This window comes from Puccinia triticina, chromosome 14A (assembly GCF_026914185.1).
Source record: "Puccinia triticina chromosome 14A, complete sequence".
Classification (NCBI taxonomy): Eukaryota; Fungi; Basidiomycota; class Pucciniomycetes; order Pucciniales; family Pucciniaceae; genus Puccinia; species Puccinia triticina.
The window spans coordinates 1,475,495-1,498,354 of NC_070571.1; the positions used below are offsets into that span (position 1 = coordinate 1,475,495).

Below are 22,860 nucleotides of genomic sequence, written 5' to 3' on the forward strand. Positions count from 1 at the left end.
CATAGATAAATCTTTTGATCTGGGGGTTGTCCTTTAGAGTTTCTTCATTGTAGTCAGAGGTTGGTCCTTTTATACCTCCATCATCCACCAAGATTCCCATATGTTGAGGTAGTTCATCCTGGAGTATCCACATCATTTGGGCCTGGTAAACTGCAACTGGATTGGTGGCTCCTTGGGGTAATCTGGTAAGTTGAAATCTTCCAAGGGGTGTTTCAAAGGTGGTCAGAGGCCTGGATTCTGGAGCTAATTCTCTTTCATCATATCCTCCCATAATATCACCCAGTCCATAGCAAGCCCTTCCAGTGAATGATTCAATGAGTTCCTCTGTCTTTGGTGGTAGTCCAGCGTCCTTAATGGTGACTTTGTTGAGTTTCTGAAGGTCATGTACAATTCTGAGCTTACCATCCTGCTTCTTTACACAAAATATAGGGCTGGAATAACTGGAAAAGGATTGTTCATAGAGGCCAGTGCTGAGTCTTTCCCTTACCAATTCTATAACCTGGTCTTTGATGGGTGCAGGGATTGGAATTGGTTTCTGTTGCCAAGGTTCATGGGGAATGACTGGAATAATATAAGGCTGTCCATAGGTGTGTTTAAGAAGGCCTCTTTCTGTTTCCACAAAAGCCAAAGCACCTTGTCTAATCACAATTACCCATACCAGCAGGAGATATTCTTGAGGAGAGAGCCATCCAGGAGGTCCAAAGTTGATGAGGTCCAGCCTTTCTTGAGTAATCTTAGAGGTAGGAGTGAATGGTGGAGGAAAAGGGCTCAAAGGAGTGAGGTAAGGATCTCTGGAGAGTGGTGGCCTTGATAATGGGGGATTGAGAGATAATGGCATTGGTTGGTTTACTGGTTTTATTTTTTTTAGAGTTGATTTATATTTTGCTGAATGAGTGTCTACAGTTTGTTGCTTTTGGTTGTTTTCCAGGGTTGCAGTTGTAAGGGAAGGGAACTGAAAACCTGGTCTCAATCTAAAAAATTTAACAGTCCAGAATTGGAAGGTATGCTGGTTTCCCACTTCTGATTACTGGGGAGTATGATTGGAACCAAAAAAGTCTGACCAGCTGAATCCATGATTGAAAGTGCTTCTCCTCTGGCTCCATTGTAGTTGATGTTAGCTGAGACATCCATCAAGAAAGGCTTTCCAATAATCATCTGAACTGGTCCTTTGGCTACCCAGAAATGAACTGTCCTGACTACTTTCCCAATGGTTACCTCCACATCTTCAGCAATTCCAGGTATATCAGTAAGGTGGTCTCCAATTCCTTTGAGCTTCATAGATTTAGCAGTGAGTACCAATCCAAGTTTATGTGCAAGAGTTTTAGGAATAATGTTGACCATAGAGCCAGTATCCAAGAGTGCTTGATGTTTCTCTCCTCCAATAGTGATGGTGATGTATCCAAGGGGGCAAGAGTAGTGAGTAGTGGGTTGCTCCTGTGCTGGTTCTTCTTCATCCTCCATGTCTGTGAAGTTTGCTGATTTGACACCATCCAATGGGACCCTTCTGTTGGTTATCTTTTTCCTGATTCAGTCAGTAACTCCTGGTGATATAGCAAAGATTTCTCCAAAGGCCAACTCCATCTTTCCTGCAGTCAACATCCTACTAGCCACTTCCTCTTCAATTCCTGGGTACTCCTTGGCCAAAGTCTTTTCCAAATAGGTTTTCTTAACTGGTTTGTCCTTAGGTGCAGTGGTTGAATCCTTGTCCTTATCCTGGAATCTGACTTGAGGGGAGCCTTTTGAAGTAGGGGATTTGGAAGCACTAGGAGTGGGGGGCTGTGTCATGTGAAGTAAGTCCTCTGTATCCATGTCCATTAGGTCCTGTTTTTCCTTCCTGATCCTTTTGTCTGACTTGGCTGATTCCTCTTCATCCTGATCCTTAGAGTTGTTTCTGGTCCTCTTTCCAAGGTCTGCTTCATAACTATGGGTTTGATAATAGACTGGGTCCTCCTCTAGTTGGCCAAAAGAAGATGTGAGCTTAGTTTTAGAGTACTCTTCCACTGGGGTTCTGATTGGTCTGCTTGGAATCCAGGGAATAACTGATTTGTCTGGAAGTTTGTAATCTCTTCCATCCTTGATAACAGCACCACTAGACATGGAGAGCAGCTGTTGGTTCCATGGGTTTCCTGATGACAATAATAGCATTTGAATGGCCAGGTCCTAGCAGGTTTGTCCATGTGGGGTGGTAGTCCTTTGCCAGCAGTGAGAGATGCAAGTTGTTTGGTAAGGAGTTCCACTTGTTTGTCCAGAGAAGTAGAAGCAGTAGGGGCAGCTCCCTGAGTAGCAGGTGTGTGTTTGGAGGTCCTAGGTGAGTTGTCCAAAGTGAATTTCTCTTCTGCCCTCCATTCAGTCCTTCTGTTGACCACTGATCTTGAGTAAACTTCCTGGTGAATGTAGGTAAGAAGAGTTTCAGTGTCTGGCAAGATATCACCTCCGTCCTTTGAGGCTAGCATTTGATTGTCCTTCATCAAGCTCTTAGTAACCCTTTGATCCAGATCCTTGTGAAGAGTTTCCAAGAGAAGGTGTCTGAATTCCTCCAGGCTGGTACTGTACCCCATTCTTACCTAGTAGTGAGTGATGGTTTCAAACTTGTTTCTGAATGTGTTGAAGGTTTCCAAGGTGCTGATTCCTCCATCCTGGGCAGATTTGTAGACTAGTTTCCTGAGATCCTCCCTGGTATATCTGACCAATGGCTGAGAGGTTCCAAACCTGGTGAGTAGCTGTTTCTTCAGGGTTTCCCAATCCAATTTTTCATGGCCTGACATGTCTTCCACTTCATCCTTAAGGTCCAACCCTTTGATAAAAGCAATTATTTGTCCAGCCAGTTCCTTAGAGTTAGCACCATCATCTCTTCCAGCACTTTCATACCTTCTAATGAATTTCTCCACAGGCATGTTGGTTCCATCAAAGAAGAGCTCTTTGTCCATGGGTTTGATCTTTACTCCTCTGCTGACAGGATCCTGATACCTAGGCATAGCTGGTTCCTTATTTAAAAAGTGAGTGTTGGACCTGGTGGAGTGTGTTGAGTCGTCCCATCTGAACCCGGGAAAACGGGGTGGTGGTGCATCTAAATCTTCTGAATCTTCTGAAGGCTGATTGGTATCTCTATATCCTGTGTATCTAGGGATACTGGAAGTCTGAGGTCCAAGTGGAGGTCTGTAAGAACTGGAGTTGACTTGTGGAGTAGAAGAACCCTGGGGATCTGGAGCATTGGAAGAAGCCTGTGGACCTGGAGCATTGGAAGAAGCCTGTGGACCTGGACCAGTAGAAGAAGGTTGGTAACCTGGACCAGTGGGAGGAACCTGAGTCTGACCAGCATTGGAAGTGGTGGAGTCCTGAACTGCAGCATTACTGGAAGGATCCACTGGAGGGTAAAGACTGGGAGCAACATTGGTGTTGGGAGATCATTGGGCAGAAATGATTGAAGCAGATAAGTTGAATCTAAACCTGAAGGGTGTTGCAGGTTGATAATGGAGATGCTGATAGTGTTATTGTTGGTTGAAGTTGATTCTAAAAGCAGGGAGTTGATTTATAAAGAAAGGAGTATGAGGAGTGTAGGTAAAAGTAGTATGTAGCTGATGGTAAGAGTGTTACTAGAGCTGAAGATATCTGAAGTATAGAAAGGCCACTGTTGGGACACCACTTGTGGAACTACTCAAAGGGGAGAATAGAGCTTGGGAGGGAAATGGATAGCAACAATAGTACTAATGTAAGCTATGCAAGGGTGCTGATGAGGCTTCCTTCCTGACTAATGCTGAGGGGATGAGAGTAACACTAAGAAAAAGAAGAAAAGGTGTGGCTGATTTCTGCTTGATCTTAGGAGCTAGTACTATGAGCTTAACTACTGACTACTGAGGGTAAGAGAGTTGGAGCAATGGTTGAAGGGGGGGGGAAAGCAATGGGCAATGGTTCAATGGCAATGGGTTGATGAGAATGGGCACTTATAATTTCTGTATCTAAAATTATCTATCAATTCTGCATGAGGTACAAGTGAGGGGGGGGAAGACAGTTCTTATAGTAAGGAGGGATGAGCACAGACAGTGGAGGCATTCTGGCTATGGGAATAAAGGAATGTACAAATGGGGAAGAGTGATGTGAAATAGTAACAGTATGTAATGATGAGCAATGCTGAAAGGGGAATGCTGGTTATGGGAATAAAAGAATGTACTAATGGGGAAGAGTGATGAGAACATAGTAACTACTTGTAATGATGAGCACTACTGAAAGAAGTAGGCACAGATCTAATGATGTAATGTGTACAATAGGTATAGTACATAATGAGATATTATGTAAAAGGTTTAGGATGTGAAAGTAATTATGTAAAAGTAATGTACTGTAATGATTTAAGTAATTTACTAATGAATTGAGTATTGTAACTAATGAAGACTGTAGGTTGTCTGTAAGTCTTATATCCTCTATAACTACTGAACCATTGAAGATAAGGGTATACTATGTATGAGTGACTATATGTGAAATTTAATGTAGAATCTGAATATGCAATAATAATGAGTTATTTGTGAAGGGTTATGGGGAAATGTTCAATGTAATGATGAATATATGTAAAAGAAAGCAATAAAATACTACTTATGGTTTGGAATGGAGCACCACACCGGTCCGTGCCGGTCATCGAGAGGTGGGAGTCCCCTCGATGACCGGTAAAGACCGGTCATCGAGAGTAGCACCTCCCCTTGATGACCGGTAAAGACCGGTCATCGAGAGTAGCACCTCCCCTCGATGACCGGTAAAGACCGGTCATCGAGAGTAGCACCTCCCCTCGATGACCGGTAAAGACCGGTCATCGAGAGTAGCACCTCCCCTCAATGACCGGTACACACCGGTCATCGAGAGGTGTGACTGATGACCGGTCCGCGCTGGTCATCAAGGGGTATGAGTCCTCTGGATGACTGGTTGTGTGCCCCTTGATGACCGGTCCAGACCGGTCAGAGAGGTGTGATTGCTGTGGGCACTCCAAAAAAAAGGAGACTTGGAGTGCACCCCAATGCACTCCATTTGGTATTTGCTAGCTGGAGTGCAAAGCCAAAATCCTTCACTGAAAAGGTGGAGTGATTGGGCTTACACTCCATTTTTTTTGGAGTGCATCTAGCTGCACTCTCCTATTTTGGTCAATTTTGGAGTCCCCAGATGGGCACTCCAATAAACATGGAGTGCCCATCTGGGGACTCCATGTTTTGGGAGTACAAAATCAAGGCACTCCAACTTTTTTGGAGTGCTGGCCCCCCAAAGCCAAAAATGTGGAGGGCACGAAGTAAAAGTTTGGAGTGCATTTAGGCTGACCCTTTTTGAATAGTGTTAGCGCGCTTTTAGCGCGGCTACGCTGTGCTAATTTTCAGAGGTGCTGTGGAACTACTCAAAGGTGAGAATAGAGCTTGGAAGGGAAATGGATAGCAACACTAGTACTAATGTAAGCTATGCAAGGGTGCTGATGAGGCTGCCTTCCTGACTAATGCTGAGGGGATGAGAGTAACACTAAGAAAAAGAAGAAAAGGTGTGGCTGATTTCTACTTGATCTTAGGAGCTAGTACTATGAGCTGACTACTGACTACTGAGGGTGAGAGGGTTGGAGCAGTGATGAAAGAGGGGAAAGCAATGCCAATGGTTCAATAGCAGTGGGTTCAGGAGCAACATCAATGATATCAATGAGCAATTTGTGATGAGTAATTTCTACTATAATTTCTGTATCTAAATTTCTGCATGAGGTACAAGTGAGGGGGGAAGGACAGTTCTTCTATGAAGGAAGGATGAGCACAGACAATGAGGAATTCTGGCTATGGGAATAAAGACTGTACAAATGGGGAAGAGTTCTGGCTATGGGAAGAAAAGATTGTAGAAATGGGGAAAGTGATGTGAACATAGTAACAACTTGTAATGATGAGCACTGCTGAAAGGGGTAAGCACAGATCCAATGATGTAATGTGTACAATAGGCATAGTACATAATGAACAATGTATGTAAAGGGTTTAGTATGTGAGAATATATCTGTGAAAACAATGTAATGTAATGATTCAAGTGAGTTACTAATGAAATGAGTATTAGTGGTTTAAAATTAACGGGACCAACAGGCACCCGCCAAAAAACATTTTGGCAGCATTCCTCCCTCCTCGCCATTCAAAAAAGCTACAGGTACATACAAACTGTCCTGGATTGCTTGGCTCCTTAAGCAATTGGCGCTGAGCAGGAGCCAAGCAATGAACTGAAATTGTCTACAGGCCGTGTGCTTTTATACTGTGGCCCCAATCCTCATTTCATCAATGTTTTTTTAATTTTCCCTCCTATTATCAGTTGTGAAGCCTTCCAAATGAGGAAGTCACTCCTTGTCTTCTGCTGAAGGTAAGACCCTTGGCCTGCTTCTCTCTCTGTGTTCACCGCTATTGGTCCCTGCATCCTTCTTTAATGTTGTGCCGACCTCGGCACCTTGTGTACTTATATGCCACTCTCGGCCGTACCACTGTCTGCTGCAAATCACCAATTCACTCTCATTATTGGTTGTGAAGCCTTCCAGACAAGGAAGTCGCTCCTTGTCTTCCGCTAAGGTAAGTCACTCAGCCTTCTTCTCTCTCCACATTCACCGCTGTTTCTCCCTGCTCCTTCTTTGTGGTGCCGACCTCGGCACTTTCTGCCTTATTTGCCGCTCTTTTCTGTAGCACTGTCTGCTCCAATATTGCCAATTCCAGGATACTGAGACCGTGTCCCGGGATATGATTTTCCTCCGTGTCTCGCATTTTGAGGACGGTGGCAAAACCCGGGAACGTCAATTGTGTACTGCAAGTTTGGAATTGAGGTACCATCAACCTTTTTAGTGTGGCATTACTAAGTAGTAGACCAGGCTCCACCAGGGGTCATGAAGCCGCGACTTGATTCAACTTTTCTTGAACTATTTCCGTACTGATATGCGATTTTGTTGGGAATTTTTAGATAACTTCTGCAGTTGACATGGAATTAGTGGTCACAGGGCGGCGCAGCCGCCCTTAAACCCTAGTTGTAACTAATGAAGACTGTAGGTTTTCTGTAAGTCTTATATCCTCTATAACTATTGAAGCATTGAAGATGGAGGGGTACTATGTATGAGTGACTATAGGTGAAATGAGGCTTAGAATCTGAATATGCAATAATAATGAGGTATTTGTGAAGGGGTGTGGGGTAATAGGCAGTGTAATGATGAATATATGTAAAAGAAGATAATAATATGTAAAAGAAGATAATAAATATACTACTTATGGTTTGGAATGGAGCACCACAGCGCTAAAAGCACACCAATTTTTGTTTAGCGTTAGCGCTACACTACAGCCGCTACCCTGCGCTGCATTGCGCTAAGGTGCTTTCAGCGGAAAAAAGGCCTTTTTTGCCTCAAAAAGTGCTGTAGCGCAGCGTAGCAAACGCTCTTTTGCACCCTGTGTGCTTAATGTTAGCGCAATTGTGCAGATCTGCGCTAACGCTACACTAAAAGCTAAAATAGCTTTGCACCCTGGGTGCGTAGCAACAGCGCAGATGCACGCAATTGCGCTAACGCTACGTTAAAAAATAGTGCATTTGCGCTAAGCTACGCTAACAGCTATGGTTAGAGTATCTACCCACTTTTGATTCAAGGCATTGGCCACACGGGTGTTCTGCAAAGACCTGTTGAGGCTGTAAGAACAAGCATTGTGGCTTATTTCCAAGACACCATGTTTGAGTGATGAGACCGCACTCCTCTCTTCTGAGAGACTGTTGGGGCCTTGAGAATTTACTTACACACTCCCATCTTTCTTTAATTGTCTGCCTCTTTTTTCTGTGTTTATATGTGGCTTTCTTTCCCCATTCTGCTCTCTATTGCATCTCTCTCTTTTCTGTCTTGTTATCATCCTTCTTTCTTTTTCATTATTATAATATATGATTGCATCTGGCAGTGGCATATTCTCTGTTTCTACCTAGGTGGCCTTTAGTTTTTTTTTTTTACATACACTATCTAAATAAATATTTTTTGTATGTATTCTCTCCTCTCTTCTCCCATGACCTTCAGAATGATTATCACGTTTGTGCATACCACACCATAAAAACCAGACTGAATGTATGGCAAGGGGTTGGAAAATTTGGAATGCTTAGATAATGAGGCTGATGGATGACTTCCTGTGAAATCTGGGATCCCCAGATATTTTGGTTTAGACCAATCTGGTACCCCCAAATATTTTTGTTTGGACCCAAAGATTTGAGTCTTTGAAGGGGAATTCAGCCAAAAAAATTGCAGATTTTTGCATTTGAATTGAGCTTTGTGGGCTCTAGATCACTTCTGGGAGCCTCTCAGATCATGAAAGGAACTCATCTGATCATCTCCCTGAGCACCTGAAAGTGCAGCGGCGTAGCCGGCTTAAACTCTAGTTATTGATTTAAGACTGAGAGCAATGGCCAAAGATTCATTTTCCGGCCATGAATTTTGAAATATATATAGCTCTATGTTTTACAGTCAGAAAAAAAAATGAAACAAACAAACAGGTATACGTAAGGGCTTTGGGGTGCCCCTGGGTTTTTCCAGGGTGTGGGGTTCAGGATGGACATCATACCCCTCTCAAAGCCCAGGTCACAACCTTAGCCTTGGCCAGTTGAGCTTGTGCAGCCAATCCCAATTTTGAGGACAGAGACCTGAAGCAGGAAGATGCAACATTGGAACAATGGATGAAGATGGTTTTTAAGCATCCTTTTCCAATTACTCTTCATGACAGCTAAAGATGTATGCCAATTAAGGGTCCACCCAATAGTCTCTGAGCAACTTCTGGATGGTATGTAAGTTTCAATTGGACATCTGCAACCATAATTGGATTGCCAAAACTTCAGACTGGCTGGCACAGCCATTGCACAGCAGGGCCCTGGAGGTCACAGGGTCCTGGCAGGCGCGGGCTATGTAGTGACGGTTGGAGCGGAGGGGGGGGCGGGCAAGCAGAGAACAGAGATGTGGGGAAGTGAGTGGGATTTGGGCAGCCCACAATTCAAACACACAAACTCCAGGATGCGCAGGGGCTCAGGGGTTCAAATTTGATTCTGTTTGCTTGTTTGGAAAACTGCATGGGATTAAGGAATGTTGTGACCACTGAAGTCAGCAGTGGATTTAGCCAAAACCTCAATCTGTGCCAGTAGGTTTTACATCAATTGATAAATAGTAAACTCAACTTGATCATCTGAGACTTCAACATTACTTTCAAAGTAGTTATTCTTTTTTTAGGGAGTTGAAAAATTGACTCCCATAAATTAATAAATCAACTCACAAATGGCATTAATGTTGCCCGGACCGTCTCATGACGTCCCCCCGGGTCCTCAGGACCCAAATTTAACCCAGCGGTGTTTTGGGAGCCGATTAATTAATTTTACTCTTGAGAATGGGAGTCCATACATTAATTTAACAAAAAATCAAAAAAAAAAAAACAATCTTGTCACTGGTGTACCCAAACACCCTAAAACTTTTACATAAATCTAAATACGCTCTTTATAGAATATGTTCAGCTTCACAGCATTAGCACTCCTGAGGGAGACCCTGAGGCTGTGTAGCCGGGCAGCTAATTTGGCGGATTTCCTACTAAGGCAATCCGCCAAATCCTTAGCTACAGTGGTCCAAATGCCCCCAGATTTTTTCTGCCATATAAATAAACTCTCTAGAGCATATGTTAAGCTTCACGACATTAGCACACCTCAGGGAGACCCTGTGTAGCCAGGGGGGAGGGCGGATTTGGTGGATTTCCTACTAAGGCAATCCGCCAAAACCTTAGCTACGTTTCTCCAGTCGCCCCCAGATTTTTTCTGTCACATAAATACACTCTCTAGAGCATATGTTGAGATTTACAGTTGTATTAAACATCAGGAAAGCCTCATATCAGGGGGGGCTAATTTGATTTCCTACTAATTAGGAACTGCGCCAAATCCTTATCCACAGTGCTCCTAATTCCCCCAGATTTTTTCTGCCATAATAATAGAGTCTCAATCAAATTTTGAGCTTTGCGGCGGTATTACACCACCACAATGCATTATATAAGCGGGGGGTTGATTAGGCAGATTTGCTACCAAGTAAACGCGCCAAAGCCTTATCCACAGTGCCCCAAAATTCCACAGCGCTGAGTTAAATACCTTATTGAATAATGGTTAGATTCTAGGTAGTAACCCACTACCAGAAATAATATTTGAGGGGGTGGCAGCTTTTGGTAGCTTTTGGCGGCATTTGGTTGGTTGTAATATTCATGTATGATGCAACTTGAATGAAAAGACAACACAAACTAAAGATAAATTACTAAAAAAGATATATTAATGGGATACAACTAGTAGCGGGTAACAGCACTGTAGCTAAGGTTTTGGCGGATTGCCTTAGTAGGAAATCCACCAAATCCACCCCCCAGCTACACAGGGTCTCCCTGAGATGTGCTAATGCCATGAAGCCTAACATATGTTCTAGAGAGTGTATTTATGTAGCAGAAAAAATCTGGGGGCATTTGGACCACCTTAGCTAAAGATCTGGCGGATTGCCTGAGTAGGAAATCTGCCAAATTAGCCCCCCGGCTACACAGGGTCTCCCTGAGGAGTGCTAATGCCGTGAAGCTGGCCATATTCTCTGAAGAGTGTATTTAGATTTCTGTAAAAATTTTAGGGTTTTTGGGTACACCAGTGACAAGATGTAAATTTTTTTATATTCCGTGATTTTTTGTTAAATTCATGTATTGACTCCTATTCTCAAGAGGAGAATGAATTAATTAGAGATGTCCATTGGAACCCGCTGGCGGGTACCCGCCACTCTTTAGCAGGTAGCTATCTGCCCCTACAGGCAACCATTGCAGGTGCAAAGCTACATGCTTGACTTTTTACCAAAATTGAACACCCCAAGCCTGCCGGCTGGCACTTCCCAAGGCATGAAGTACCTGCTGAAGAGTTGCGGGTACCCGCCAGCGGGTGCCAATGGCCATCTCTAGAATTAATCAACTCCCAAAACACCGCCGGTTTGAATTTGGGTCCTGAGGGCCCAGAGGGACGTCATGAGACGGTACGGGCAATGTAAATGCCATTTGGGAGTCGATTTATTAATTTATGGGAGTCAATTTTTCAACTCCCTAAAAAAAGAATAACTACTTTGAAAGTAATGTTGAAGTCTCAGATGATCAAGTTGAGTTTACTATTTATCAATTGATGTAAAACCTACTGGCACAGATTGAGGTTTTGGCTAAATCCACTGCTGACTTCAGTGGTCACAACATTCCTTAATCCCATGCAGTTTTCCAAACAAGCAAACAGAATCAAATTTGAACCCCTGAGCCCCTGCGCATCCTGGAGTTTGTGTGTTTGAATTGTGGGCTGCCCAAATCCCACTCACTTCCCCACATCTCTGTTATCTGCTTGCCCCCCATCTCTGTTCTCTGCTTGCCCCCCCCCCCCCGTCTGCTCCAACCGCCACTACATAGCCCGCGCCTGCCAGAACCCTGTGACCTCTGGGGCCCTGCTGTGCAATGGCTGTGCCAGCCGGTCTGAAGTTTTGGCAATCCAATGATGGTTGCAGATGTCCAATTGACACTTACATACCATCCAGCAGTTGCTCAGAGAATATTGGGTGGACCCTCAATTGGGATACATCTTTATCTGTCATGAAGAGTAATATTCTGTGGATTTTTCCTGCCCTGCAAGAGCTTAATTTCCAGGGACATGTCCAAAAGTAGGTCCCATGGACACCCGGCACAACCCATGATGTAATCACAGGGTAGCCTATTGGGAATCAGTACAAGGAACTGTATCACTGAGCACTGAGCAATTCAGATAGCCAAAACAGGAATTTTGCAGACAGGAGGTGTGGACAAACAAGTAGCAGCGCAGGATTGGGTGAGCCGGGGCAGCTGTAACATGTGGAACTGGGGTGGAGGCGGCAGTGAGGGAGCAAATTTCAGATCTTAGGCAGACTCAGGAGGTCAAGGATTGGAAAGGTATCAGGATAGAATCAGAGGAAGCCTAAATTTAGTTGCATGTGACAGTGCTACACTCTAGTGGGTAGTGGTGCACAAAGCAGAGCTGGGTGGAAATGGAAGATTGATGCATGGGGGAGTGGAGTTTTTTTGAAGGTCTTTCTACAAGGAATTCTTTGACTTGTTTATTTAATTATTATTATACTTACTACAGCTTTCACATACTCTTATACACACTGAAGATCAGTAAATGCTGCCCATTGAGACAGTTTAATCCCCACATCAAAATCAACACATACATATTGACTGTCAAGCTAAGCACAACCTGGCTCAACAACAAGAAATGGTCATTGTAAACACAGCCATAGAATTAATTGGTGAGCCAGTGATACCGGAAATCAGGCTGGGTTGTTACAAGCTCAGTTCCTAGTAAAACTGGCTCTCAAGCTGGAATGTGTCAAATTTGTATGTATTGTACTAGCCTCAAGCCCCCAGCAAAATTAATTTCCTTATGTGGCCCAATTTCCAAAATGAATATGGTTTGTGTCAGCCTTAGAGATACTCCAGAATATGCTAAAGAGTGCATGTAATGTAATAATAATAACAATAATATCATATAATAACTAGTTTTATACTAGGAAATACTTAATCATCATTAAATGAATAAGCTTTTCATGTAGAATTAGGTGGGGCCCCTCACCTAGTCTTCATGAAACACCACCAAATCCCAATGCCTTCTATTACTAGCTTTTGCTTGAAAGTTGGCAATTCACCACAAAGCAATCTGCAAAATTACTGGAAGGAATTCCAAATATATATTGGATTACAAACCAGCTTTGTTCAAGACCTAATTCCCATGGGCATCAAAGCCAATGGGGCATTGGGTTCCTTCTGAATTGCTTTTGATTGCAATCCAGTTTTGTTCCAGGCCTCTTTGGGCTGTGGAATGTTCAAAATGAGTAGCAAGGTCATGCCCAAGAAAAAAGAGACTTGTAACAGAAATATCTGGCTGGCCCACCACCACAGGGGCTCTCTGACAAATGCAATAGGAACTGGAAGACAATACTGCAGCTGGCATAATTTCTATATCTAAGCAAGGTTTTGTGAGGCTTTCTCAGTCGTATTTGGAAACAGGTTAGACAGAGAAATTTATTTTTGGGTTTTTTGCCCCAGCAGGTATACTTTCTGGACTGAAACTTTAAAATTTTACCCATGGCATAGTGCGTGGCAAATTCTCAGTATTATTCTAGCAAAGGGCACATGATGTAATTGGTTATACCTATCATGAGTTCATAGGGACAGGAGACATAAAACCAAGTGGTAGGATAAAGCCACTTGATTGGATCATATATCAATCCAATCAGTACTCTAGTGAAGTTTTATGATCATTCTCCTTTACAAATAAGTATGGACACTAGAGGAGGGCCCTTGCCTTTTCAGACCTTCAGCATAGTGCTTAGATATCAAGCCAAATTTCCATGCATAAAGCTGACAGTTTGGGTTCCAAAGCATCGCCTGGATGTGTATAAAGGAGACGGGCTGTATGTAAGGATGTTTGGGCGGTACCCGGCCGGTACTGCCCATTTTTCAAGACAATTCCAGGTACTCGGCACCGCACACGGCCTCGCTCGACGGGTAACTTGTATGTAGCCGGTTTCCTCTCGGGAGATTGGTTCTTGATGATGTCTAAGGATGCCAAGGCTTGTGGGTGGGCACTGAAGGTGATGATCTGATGGATGGATGGTTGGTTGGTTGGTTGGAAATATGAGTCCTGTTCTGATGAAGTTAATTAACCTTTGGTGACTTGCGACCTCCATCGGATCTCTGCTGGCGCTCCACTTGGAGTGGGCTTGCGGTGCTATTCTTGGAGATGAGACGATGCAGAAGCAGTTACTGAGGCCATTGCAAGTTTCGGTGCGAGTTCTCTTGCTGTACATAAATATTTATTTTTGCCTTGCCGCCTTGCAAATGGCTCGAGTGTGGAATCCTGCAGGCTGTAGCATGCAGTTTCTCCGTTTTGTCTGAAAATTGACATAAATATTTTTTTATGTGAGGGCGGTGCTGACATTCAGCTGATTTGTCAAAGTCGAACTCCGACAAACCAGTTTCGCTTCTTGACATTTGAAGTGGCCGAAGCTTGATGAAAACTTAAGTCGACCATCCCATCGACCCACAACCATCACCTCGGTCGAACAACATCACCATGGAACAACAAAAGATCTCGGTAAGAAACTCTCAAACTGCAGATAATCAGCCGTACATACACTAACTAAACAAACAAACAAACAAACAAACAGCCCGGCCAGCTCCAATCCGAACTGGAATCCATCCGATCCCTACGCCGAATCTCACTCTGCCAGTCCTCCAACGACTTGGATCCAGATCTGCCCTCCAGCAGCAACATGAACAGCCCAGCAGCAGCAGCAGCTACAACAGCCACCAACGACCAGCAACCTTCACTCAGCCCCACCGCCAGCAGTACCACAGTCGAATCCGATGAACCCAACCCGAATCTATTCTGGCTACCCGCCAGGCTCCACCCCGAAATTGCCCCACAAGAGTTCAAGGCGTTTATCGAAGAAGCAACCAAGCCAGAGAACCTGCTCAGGCGGACCTCCTCAGCACTCGGCTCCCGGAGGAACTCGAGCGACCATCTCTCCCCCAGCGGACTATCGAGGAAGAAGAGTATGCTCAGCCAAGTCTACGACCCATCCAAGCACCCCCCCAGCACACTCCCACCATCCCCATCCCACCATCGTCCAGACAAGGCGGCTATCACTAGAGGCTACTCCATGAGCAGCCCCCGTAACCTCGGCAGAGGCGCTCAAGGCCTCGAAAGCCTCACCATCAACGACCTCCAACGTCTCGAATCTCTCGTCCTCAAAAAACCATCATCCTCCAACTCCAACGACCCTTCTCTCGACTCCCAATTCCATCATCTCAACCTCAACGATGATCGGATCAGGGCTGTTATCTCTCGGAGTATGACCATCGGCGGTTCGGCTTCCTTACCTAGCGGTCAGTCCTTGTTGTTTTCTTCCCCCCCCCCCAAAAAAAATTGTTGTTTTGCAACAAAAAAATGAAAATCAATCAAACAAACAAACTCTATTGAAAACTAACTGCCTTTTATATTAAAAAAAAAACTTAGGTCCCGAATTCAGTCCAGAACAATTAGATCCCGAAGCGATAGATGATTCGCCATTGATCTCACGGGCACCAGGCCACATCATCCGACGAACGGCGCGGACGAAAGTTCGGAAGGCCTCCTTGCCGGGGGATGGGAACGGACACCGGTTCCCAGCTACCCGACGGACCCAAGCCAAAAGCCCCATGGTCAACAGTCACCACCCACGCACAGCTTCGACGACCTCGAACGACTCCGAAGAGACGGTCTCGAACGATCTGCACTCTAACCGGAGTAGCAAGGAACTCACTCACAGGTCGATCCCGGACTCATCCGATGACCTCACCCTCACAATCGATCCTCATCATCTCCAACCCGCACCTCCTACGGGCTCCAAGGCATCAAACCCTTCTATCTTGGATCCCCCTTCAGAGGATGACCAGAGTCTCGAGTCAGTTTACTTCTGTTGCCAACTCGCTTTTATTTATATTATAAATATACTCATCCTTTTCCCATCCAGCTCCACATCCCGACCGGATTCCTTGGCTTCAAACAACAGCTTATTGGATGCTTACACTTATGAAGCTGTCGGCTTGGACGATCATCTAGCACCCGCCGTTGACACTGGAGGTGTCGATTTCAGTAACCTCACCGTTTCACCCTCCGCTCTTGACTTTACCATCCCACATCCGATCAAATATGCCGGTCCAACCTCTGATCATCCATCACATCCCACTGGGTCCGTCCAAACATCCAAACCTGATTTGACCAGCAGGCCTCCTTCCTCAGATCCTGCGTTCGTCTCTCCTCCTGGCTCTTCAAAACCTGACAGCTTGAAAGTTTTAACCGACCTGGCTGCTCCCGCACCACATCGGACTACTCCAAGCTCTGACAATCTGCCCTCGACCTCATCCTCAAGCCCTGCTATCTCAACTAGCACCACTACCACTCTTTCAACTGGTAAACGAAACAAAACCTATCAAGATTTCAAATTCATTACCCAAACTAATCTTTCCTTCTTCTTGTTGTTTGCAGCTAAGTCTACTCCGTCTTCTGGTACACTATCTTCTAGTTCACCATCCACACCCGTTGGCCCTCAATCATCTCGACCACCCCTGACGACCACTCAGACTAGTCCGAATCTATCAAACCCTGCAGCCGGTGCAATCCCGCCTCCCCCAGCCTCAGTACCTGCGGGCTCAAAGGAAGGCAAGGAGAAGAAGCGGGCATGGGTCAAACTAGGCCTTTCATCGGCCGTCTCGACAAGCTCGAAGAACAAGAAAGGGAAAGGGAAAGATAAGCAGAAGTCCGCCGAAGCTGAGAGCGGGCTTGCGGCAGGAGCACCCAGCAGTGTCAATCCAGCCAGCTCTGGCGGTAGCAGTAGCACCGGAACGACGGCTGGCGGAGCGGTGGTGGTAAAGAAGGAGAGTGGATTCTTGAGCGGATTGTTTGGGGGAAAATCGCGGAAGAATGAGTCTGAACAGCCGGACAAGCAAGGTGCGTCTGCTAGCGGCGGCTCAGGATCGGCTGGCAGCCCGACCAAGCATCCGACTCCTGGACCAGGCGGGCCGGCATCGGCAGACACGCAGGCCCAGCAACAGTTTATGAACCCGACGGCCTCTGGCGGGTTCATCAAGGGCAGATTTATGAGCTTCTACCGGCTGCCCATTCACGTCGAACGCGCCGTCTACCGTCTCAGCCACATCAAACTCGCCAACCCTCGCAGGCCGCTCTACGAGCAAGTCTTGATCTCCAATCTCATGTTCTGGTATCTCGGCGTCATCAACAAATCCCAGCCCGCTCCCCTCGTCAATCATGGCCACCCCGCCCAACCCATCCCCACCCCTCCTGCCTCGTCCTCGTCCTCGTCCTCCCCTCCCACCTCCTTATCACAATCGCCCAACACACCATCTCCATCGCCTATCATCAAGAACACCAAGCAAGGCAAGGGACGCAATAAGCCGAATGCTAACAGTGGCAGCAACAGCAGCGCGAGTCACCCGCGGGGCCCGGGGGCCAAGCCGAGAACGAAGCACGAGGCGGAGCGGACGAACGGGAAAATGGGCGCAGCTAGCGGCGGCAGAGCCAATCTGGGTCGGAAGAAGGCCAGGCCAGGCAGGCCTGAGGGCGCAAGTTCGGAGAGCGGATCGGAGGCCGACGAGCGGTTCTCTAACGCCAAAAAAGCACCCCTACGTCGCCCCTCTTCTTCCTCCTCTTCGGAAGACAACGAGTCCTCGGATGCCCACCAAAGCTCCGATAACGATGATCCCGACGACACCCACAACAACCACGACGATGATGACGATGACGATGACGAAAAACCGCTCGGGAACCGGATCAGAGCGTTGAATAATATCCCCCGTACTAATAATACTCTCGTCCATAATCCTTCTATCCCTATCCATCATCATCACCCTAATCTCCATCCTGGAAAATAAACCCTCCATTCGAAAAACCACCTCTTTGTTCCCTTTTCTTACTCGTTTTTCTATTTAATTTGACCTTTTTCTTTATGTTTCACTACATATCATCATGAAAAACCCACTCAAACTCAAACACCAAACATAGACTTTTTTTTGTTACCTGATCAAAAGAAAAAAGAAAAGTATACAATAAATGGTTCGTATCTTTTCTCTTTTTGTCCTCACCTATATACATACACTCTTTATCGTCAAATCCTTGCTTTTTATTCCTCGCCAAATATCTGCATCTACATATCGCTCATTTTCCTCGTCCTTTTTTTCTTTCTTTTTTTTTCTTGTGTGTATGTGCGTGTACGTTTATATATTTATGTGTGTATGGGAGGGAGGGGAGGGGAGGGGACCTAGAGCTCAAGATTTTCTTCCACAGTTTGTTTATTTATCTTTTCTTCATTCATCCATCATTCTCATCGCTTTCTCCCTCTTGTTCTCGTCTGCCTTCTTTCAACACCAACGACCTGAAAAAACATAAAAACCAATATAATCAAACTGTAATCATAATCAACAAAAGAGAGAGAAAGGAGAACGGGTGGTGGTAATTGACATTTCTCGATGGTGATACTTTGCGGACCAGCGTTGAGCATTCTTTATCTGCCAATCCCTAGATGCACGCCGATCTGCGGGCGCCTCGTACCCCAAACTAGCCCTGACCTCGTAAGAGAGAGGTGAGGTGAAGGAGAGGGGAAAAGTGGGGCCAACTCTCTCAACCTATACCAGGAGGACTTGCGGAGCAGATTTAGCGGGCAATTCCAGCTGCTAAAAATAGTGCTGCCGTTGCGTAGCATAAAAAAGCTAGTACTAGGCTATGCTAGTGCTAACATTAGCGTAGCTGGCCCATCATTGTATGTGATTATCCAAGAATCTATAAATTCCCCTGATCCTGGCTGCCAACCAACAATGACAGTTTCTTGAGACTAGACATCTTTCGCCGTCAAACCAATCAGGTTCCAGCCAAATTCAACATGAGATGCAAATGATACCTCTGGACGCCCCCCATGCTGTCCAGCGTCAGAAATTGCGGAAGAGGAGTCTCTCATATGGCAAGCAACACTGTTAGTATAATACGGGCTCACAATATTGTTCTCTGTATGAGAGCCTGCTCTTTCACAAGTGCTGATGCTGGACAGCATGGGTGCCCTCCAGAGCTATCATTGGCATCTATTTTTGAATTTTTCTGGAACCTGAATGCTTCAATGGCTGAAAATGCCTCACTTTGGATTTGTTTAGCCGCCAGGATGGACAGCGAGGAATTTAAAGATTGAAAACATTGACCAGAGTACAGGAAAAATGCAATAGTGGTGGCTAAATGAAAGCCTCAAAAAATTGCTAAAAAATGAAGAAAGAAAAAACTTGGGAGTGCATATTCTTTGGAAGCACATGGGTGTGGCACCTCACGTGAAATTGCTAAAAAATGAAGAAAGAAAAAACTTGGGAGTGCATATTCTTTGGAAGCACATTGTGGGTGTGGCACCTCACGTGAGGGGCAAGGGAATGATATGGTTGGTTCTCCCCTAAAGACTACCAATACAGACCACTAATGGCGTGTTGATTTGAGTAGAAAGCTACTCGTTTCTGCCGCTGTGGCGCGATGTCTCTTCACATCATTCTTGTAAACTGATGTACCACATTTGTCGCAATTCCTCTCCTGCGACTGCTGGTTCTGGGGTCCTCCGCGGGTGTTGCTTCAATCTGAGGTCCGCTGGAGCCTGTTTGCCTTGAGGGCACATGATGCCTAGCCTCCTTGAACTGCTGGAACTGGTTGCCAGGATCTACCGCGGGGAATTTAATCATCGAAAAACATTAACCAAAGTAGAGGAAAGGTAAAGAGTTTGGACTCACAGTGTTGCTCGCTGTTTGAGCGCATATTCTGCCGCGTTTGCTGATTCTGAACAGCAGGCACATGATGCCTAGCCTCCGCAAACTGCTGGGGGTCGGCTACCAGTATCTGCTATGGGGAATATAATCATTGAAAAAAATTAACCAAAGTAGAGGAAAGGTGAAGAATATGGGCTCACGGTGTTACTCGCCGTTTGGGCGCATCCTCTGCCCCGTTCGCTGACTCTGAACAGCAGGCACATGATGCCTAGCCTCCACAAACTGCTGAGGTAGGCTGCCAGGATCTACTGCGGTAATTCAATCATCGAAAAACATTAACCAAAGTAGAGGAAAGGTGAAGAATATGGACTCACAGTGTTGGACGCCGTTTGGGCGCATACCCTGCCGCGTTTGCAGATTCTGAACAATAGGCACATGATGCCTTGTTTCCACAAACTGCTGGTGTCGGCTGCCAGGATCTATTGTGGAGAATTTAATCATCAAAAAATGTCAACCAAAGTAGAGGAAAGCTGAAGAACATGGGCTCACATTGTTGTTCCCCGTTTGGGCGCGTCCCCTGCCGCGTTTGCAGATTCTGAACAATAGGAACATGATGCATAGTCTCTACAAACTGCTGGGGGCGGTTGCCAGTAGCTACTGCGGGGAATTTAATCATTGAAAAACGTTAATCAAAGTAGAGGAAAGGTGAAGAATATTGACTCACAGTGTTGGTCGCCGTTTGGGCGCATCCTCTGCCGCGATTGCGCATTTCGAACAGCAGGCATATGTTGTCTAGCCTCCAGAAGCTGTTGGGGTTGGTTGCCAGTAGCTACTGCGGGGATTTAATCATCAAAAAAATGTAGAGTAAATGTGAAGAATATGGGCTCACAATGTTGCTCGCCATTTAGACGCATCCTCTTTCGCGATTGTTGATTCTGAAGAGCAGGCACAGGATGCCTAGCCTCCACGAAATGTTGTGATTCGTTGCCAGTAGCTACTGCGGGGATTTAATCATCAAAAAAATGTAGAGTAAATGTGAAGAATATGGGCTCACAAGATTGCTCGCCGTTTGGGCGCGTCCTCTTGCGTGATTGCTGATTCTGCACAGCAGGCACATGGATAGCCGCCACGACCTGTTGCGGTTGGTTGGCAGGAGTTACTGCGGGGAATTTAATCATCGAAAAACATTAACCAAAGTAGAGTAAATAAAACAAATATGGGCTCACAACGTTGCTCGCTGATTGGGCGCATCCTCTGTTGTGATTGCTGATGTTGTACAGCATTTGGGGGCTCCGGCGGCGTCATTGGCATCAGGTGCATCCGGTGTTGACTGCTGCTAGAGCCCAATTGGTTCAACGGCGGAAGTTGTCTGGCATCGACAAACTGCCGTAGTTGGCCGCCAGGATGATGAAGATCGGAAAACATTACCCCCTGCCGCGGGGGCGCTGCGCCGGCAGGGCTCACTGGAGTGAATGGTAGTGGGCCGAGCGGAGGGTCGACGGCTGGAATCCGCAATTTTGGTTGCGGTACCGCGGCGGGTTGTACATTTTGCCTGTGGTCCTGAGGCGTGATCTTCATGGGTTGCTGAGCTTGGCTCAAAGTCGGATACATTGTTGGCTGGATATACCTAGATCCAAGAACCCGCTGTGGCTGGCGGCTGGTATGGGCTGCGGGGAATTTAAACATTGAAAAAAGATTAACAAGAGCAGAGGAAAAGTGTAAAATATTAGCTCACAGTTCTGGCCATGTGAAAGCCTCGAGGGATTACCGCTTTGGTGCGACTGCGGATTCTGTGTGGATGCGCGTTGGCTGTGGTAACTGACAGGACGGTTGAGATTGTGGGATGACTTGATCTCTTGTATAGCCTGCCGACGTCGCTCGTCGATGGCTTCTTCATTCTGGAGGTAGTAAGTTAACAGTGCCTCCTTCTCTGGCTCGGTGAGGGGTGTGTCGTCTGTCGGAGCAAGGCCGGCTGCGATCCACAGATGGGATGGCAGTGGTGAGCGGTGGCTTGGATTCATTTTATTTTTTGGTAGCTTGAAGTGAGAAGATAGGATGGGTGGGGATGTGGGAATGGATGGGTAGGGACGAGTTATTTGGTGGGCAATTGATGGAAAGGTAGTTGTTGGACAATTGATGGAAAGGCTGTGTTGGGAAAATGTTGGAAAGATTTGGTCAAGAATTGTTCCCTTGATGCAGAAGAGAGTGCGAGTGCGATGGCAGAAGGGCAAAATTGTTACATTGATGCAGATTGTTCATCATCGAGTCTACTCATCTCAATTGTCCTGATCAGAGCTGTAAGCATACGAATTGTACAAATATCCCTTTGATGGCCAGCTTCTCACCCAACCTACTCAAACCCTTGAGCGCGAGCACTCAGTCTTGTACGACTGAGGGTAGATGTTGGTAGCATTCTTAATTGCATACATGTGTAAGAAGAAGATTACCTCGCGAAAACAATGCAACATATGTTAAAGTGTGATGTTACAGGAATCGGGTTGAGATGTCAAGCCGTAGGCACCCAGAACGCCAGCAAAGAAAGGCAAAATCGTCTGAACGAAAGCCTTCCGTGTGAGCATAACGTATATATAATCATTACTTAGCAATAGTTCTCAAACCCGGGTTATCATCAATTGAGCCGATCTGATGCACAGCCAAATTTGACTCCAGACAAATACTTAATTTATGCTCGATCCAATCGTAGGCCTGCGCTAGAGACCTTCAGTCTCCCCAATCAAGTGACGCCGGCTAGATGACCAATGAAGTGAATATCACTTTGATTGGCCTGCAGCTGTGGACCTGGGGTGGAGCTGAAACATTTTAGAAAGGAGTTTCTCATATATTCATCTCAGGTCGGTGCCCAGCCAGCTGCACAACGTTTGAGCTGAACGCTTGCTGAGCACTTACTAACCAAAATTCAAGTTTACTGAACATTTGAGCAGCATCTGTGTCACAGCCGCTTTTTTTCTGATTCAATATGTCTTCAAGAAGAATTGAATCAAATGATCATAAAATCAGTCGTGACCCATGCCCGCAAGGCTGGACACCATTCTATCCCACTCCCAAAGCCGCAAATCTCTGAATCAAACGTTCGACTCCCCAAGGATTCAAGCAGGCTGAGTGGTGTGTTTTTTGTCATTCAGTTAAAGCGCTAGAAATGCTGGGGGTCTTGATTTCAAAATTCTTGCTTGATTCCTGCACTTTGGAAAAAACTTGAACAGCACGGCAGAGAAGAATACACGGATCATGGTGAGCAAAACGAGAAAATGGATGGTTGCAAGCCGATTACCAAGAAGATCGACGTCTTTGGGGACCAAAGAATTGGATATCATCGAGATCCTTTCTCAACGGCTCCGACTCCGACCTTTAGTTAATTGGGGTGCGAACAACAACTGCGAGCAGACGCTATCACAAATATTGTTGCGGTCGGCGCTTAGCATCGATGGATGACTTGGTTGAATGGTGAGTATGTGGTTCTTGAGAGGTACTGCTTCCTTTCCCAGCAATCATCTAGAACACACCG

The 22,860-nt window shown here is 45.8% G+C and overlaps 2 protein-coding genes across 2 annotated transcripts; one reads left to right on the forward strand and one right to left on the reverse strand.

The window, feature by feature from the left end:
- Positions 1–14,121: 14,121 nt before the first annotated feature.
- On the forward strand, positions 14,122–17,480 carry PtA15_14A103 (uncharacterized protein; the record flags this gene model as incomplete). Its single annotated transcript, XM_053162785.1, has 8 exons — positions 14,122–14,142; positions 14,225–14,277; positions 14,383–14,936; positions 15,067–15,493; positions 15,563–16,002; positions 16,078–16,820; positions 16,974–17,272; positions 17,384–17,480. The coding sequence occupies 8 exons, from the start codon at positions 14,122–14,124 to the stop codon at positions 17,478–17,480; spliced, it is 2,634 nt and encodes an 877-aa protein (XP_053026776.1).
- Positions 17,481–19,118: 1,638 nt separating this feature from the next.
- PtA15_14A104 (uncharacterized protein) lies at positions 19,119–21,358 on the reverse strand (the record flags this gene model as incomplete). Its single annotated transcript, XM_053162786.1, has 10 exons — positions 19,119–19,291; positions 19,362–19,470; positions 19,538–19,642; positions 19,712–19,816; positions 19,939–19,994; positions 20,062–20,166; positions 20,227–20,331; positions 20,392–20,496; positions 20,564–21,004; positions 21,073–21,358. The coding sequence occupies 10 exons, from the start codon at positions 21,356–21,358 to the stop codon at positions 19,119–19,121; spliced, it is 1,590 nt and encodes a 529-aa protein (XP_053026777.1).
- Positions 21,359–22,860: the final 1,502 nt, after the last annotated feature.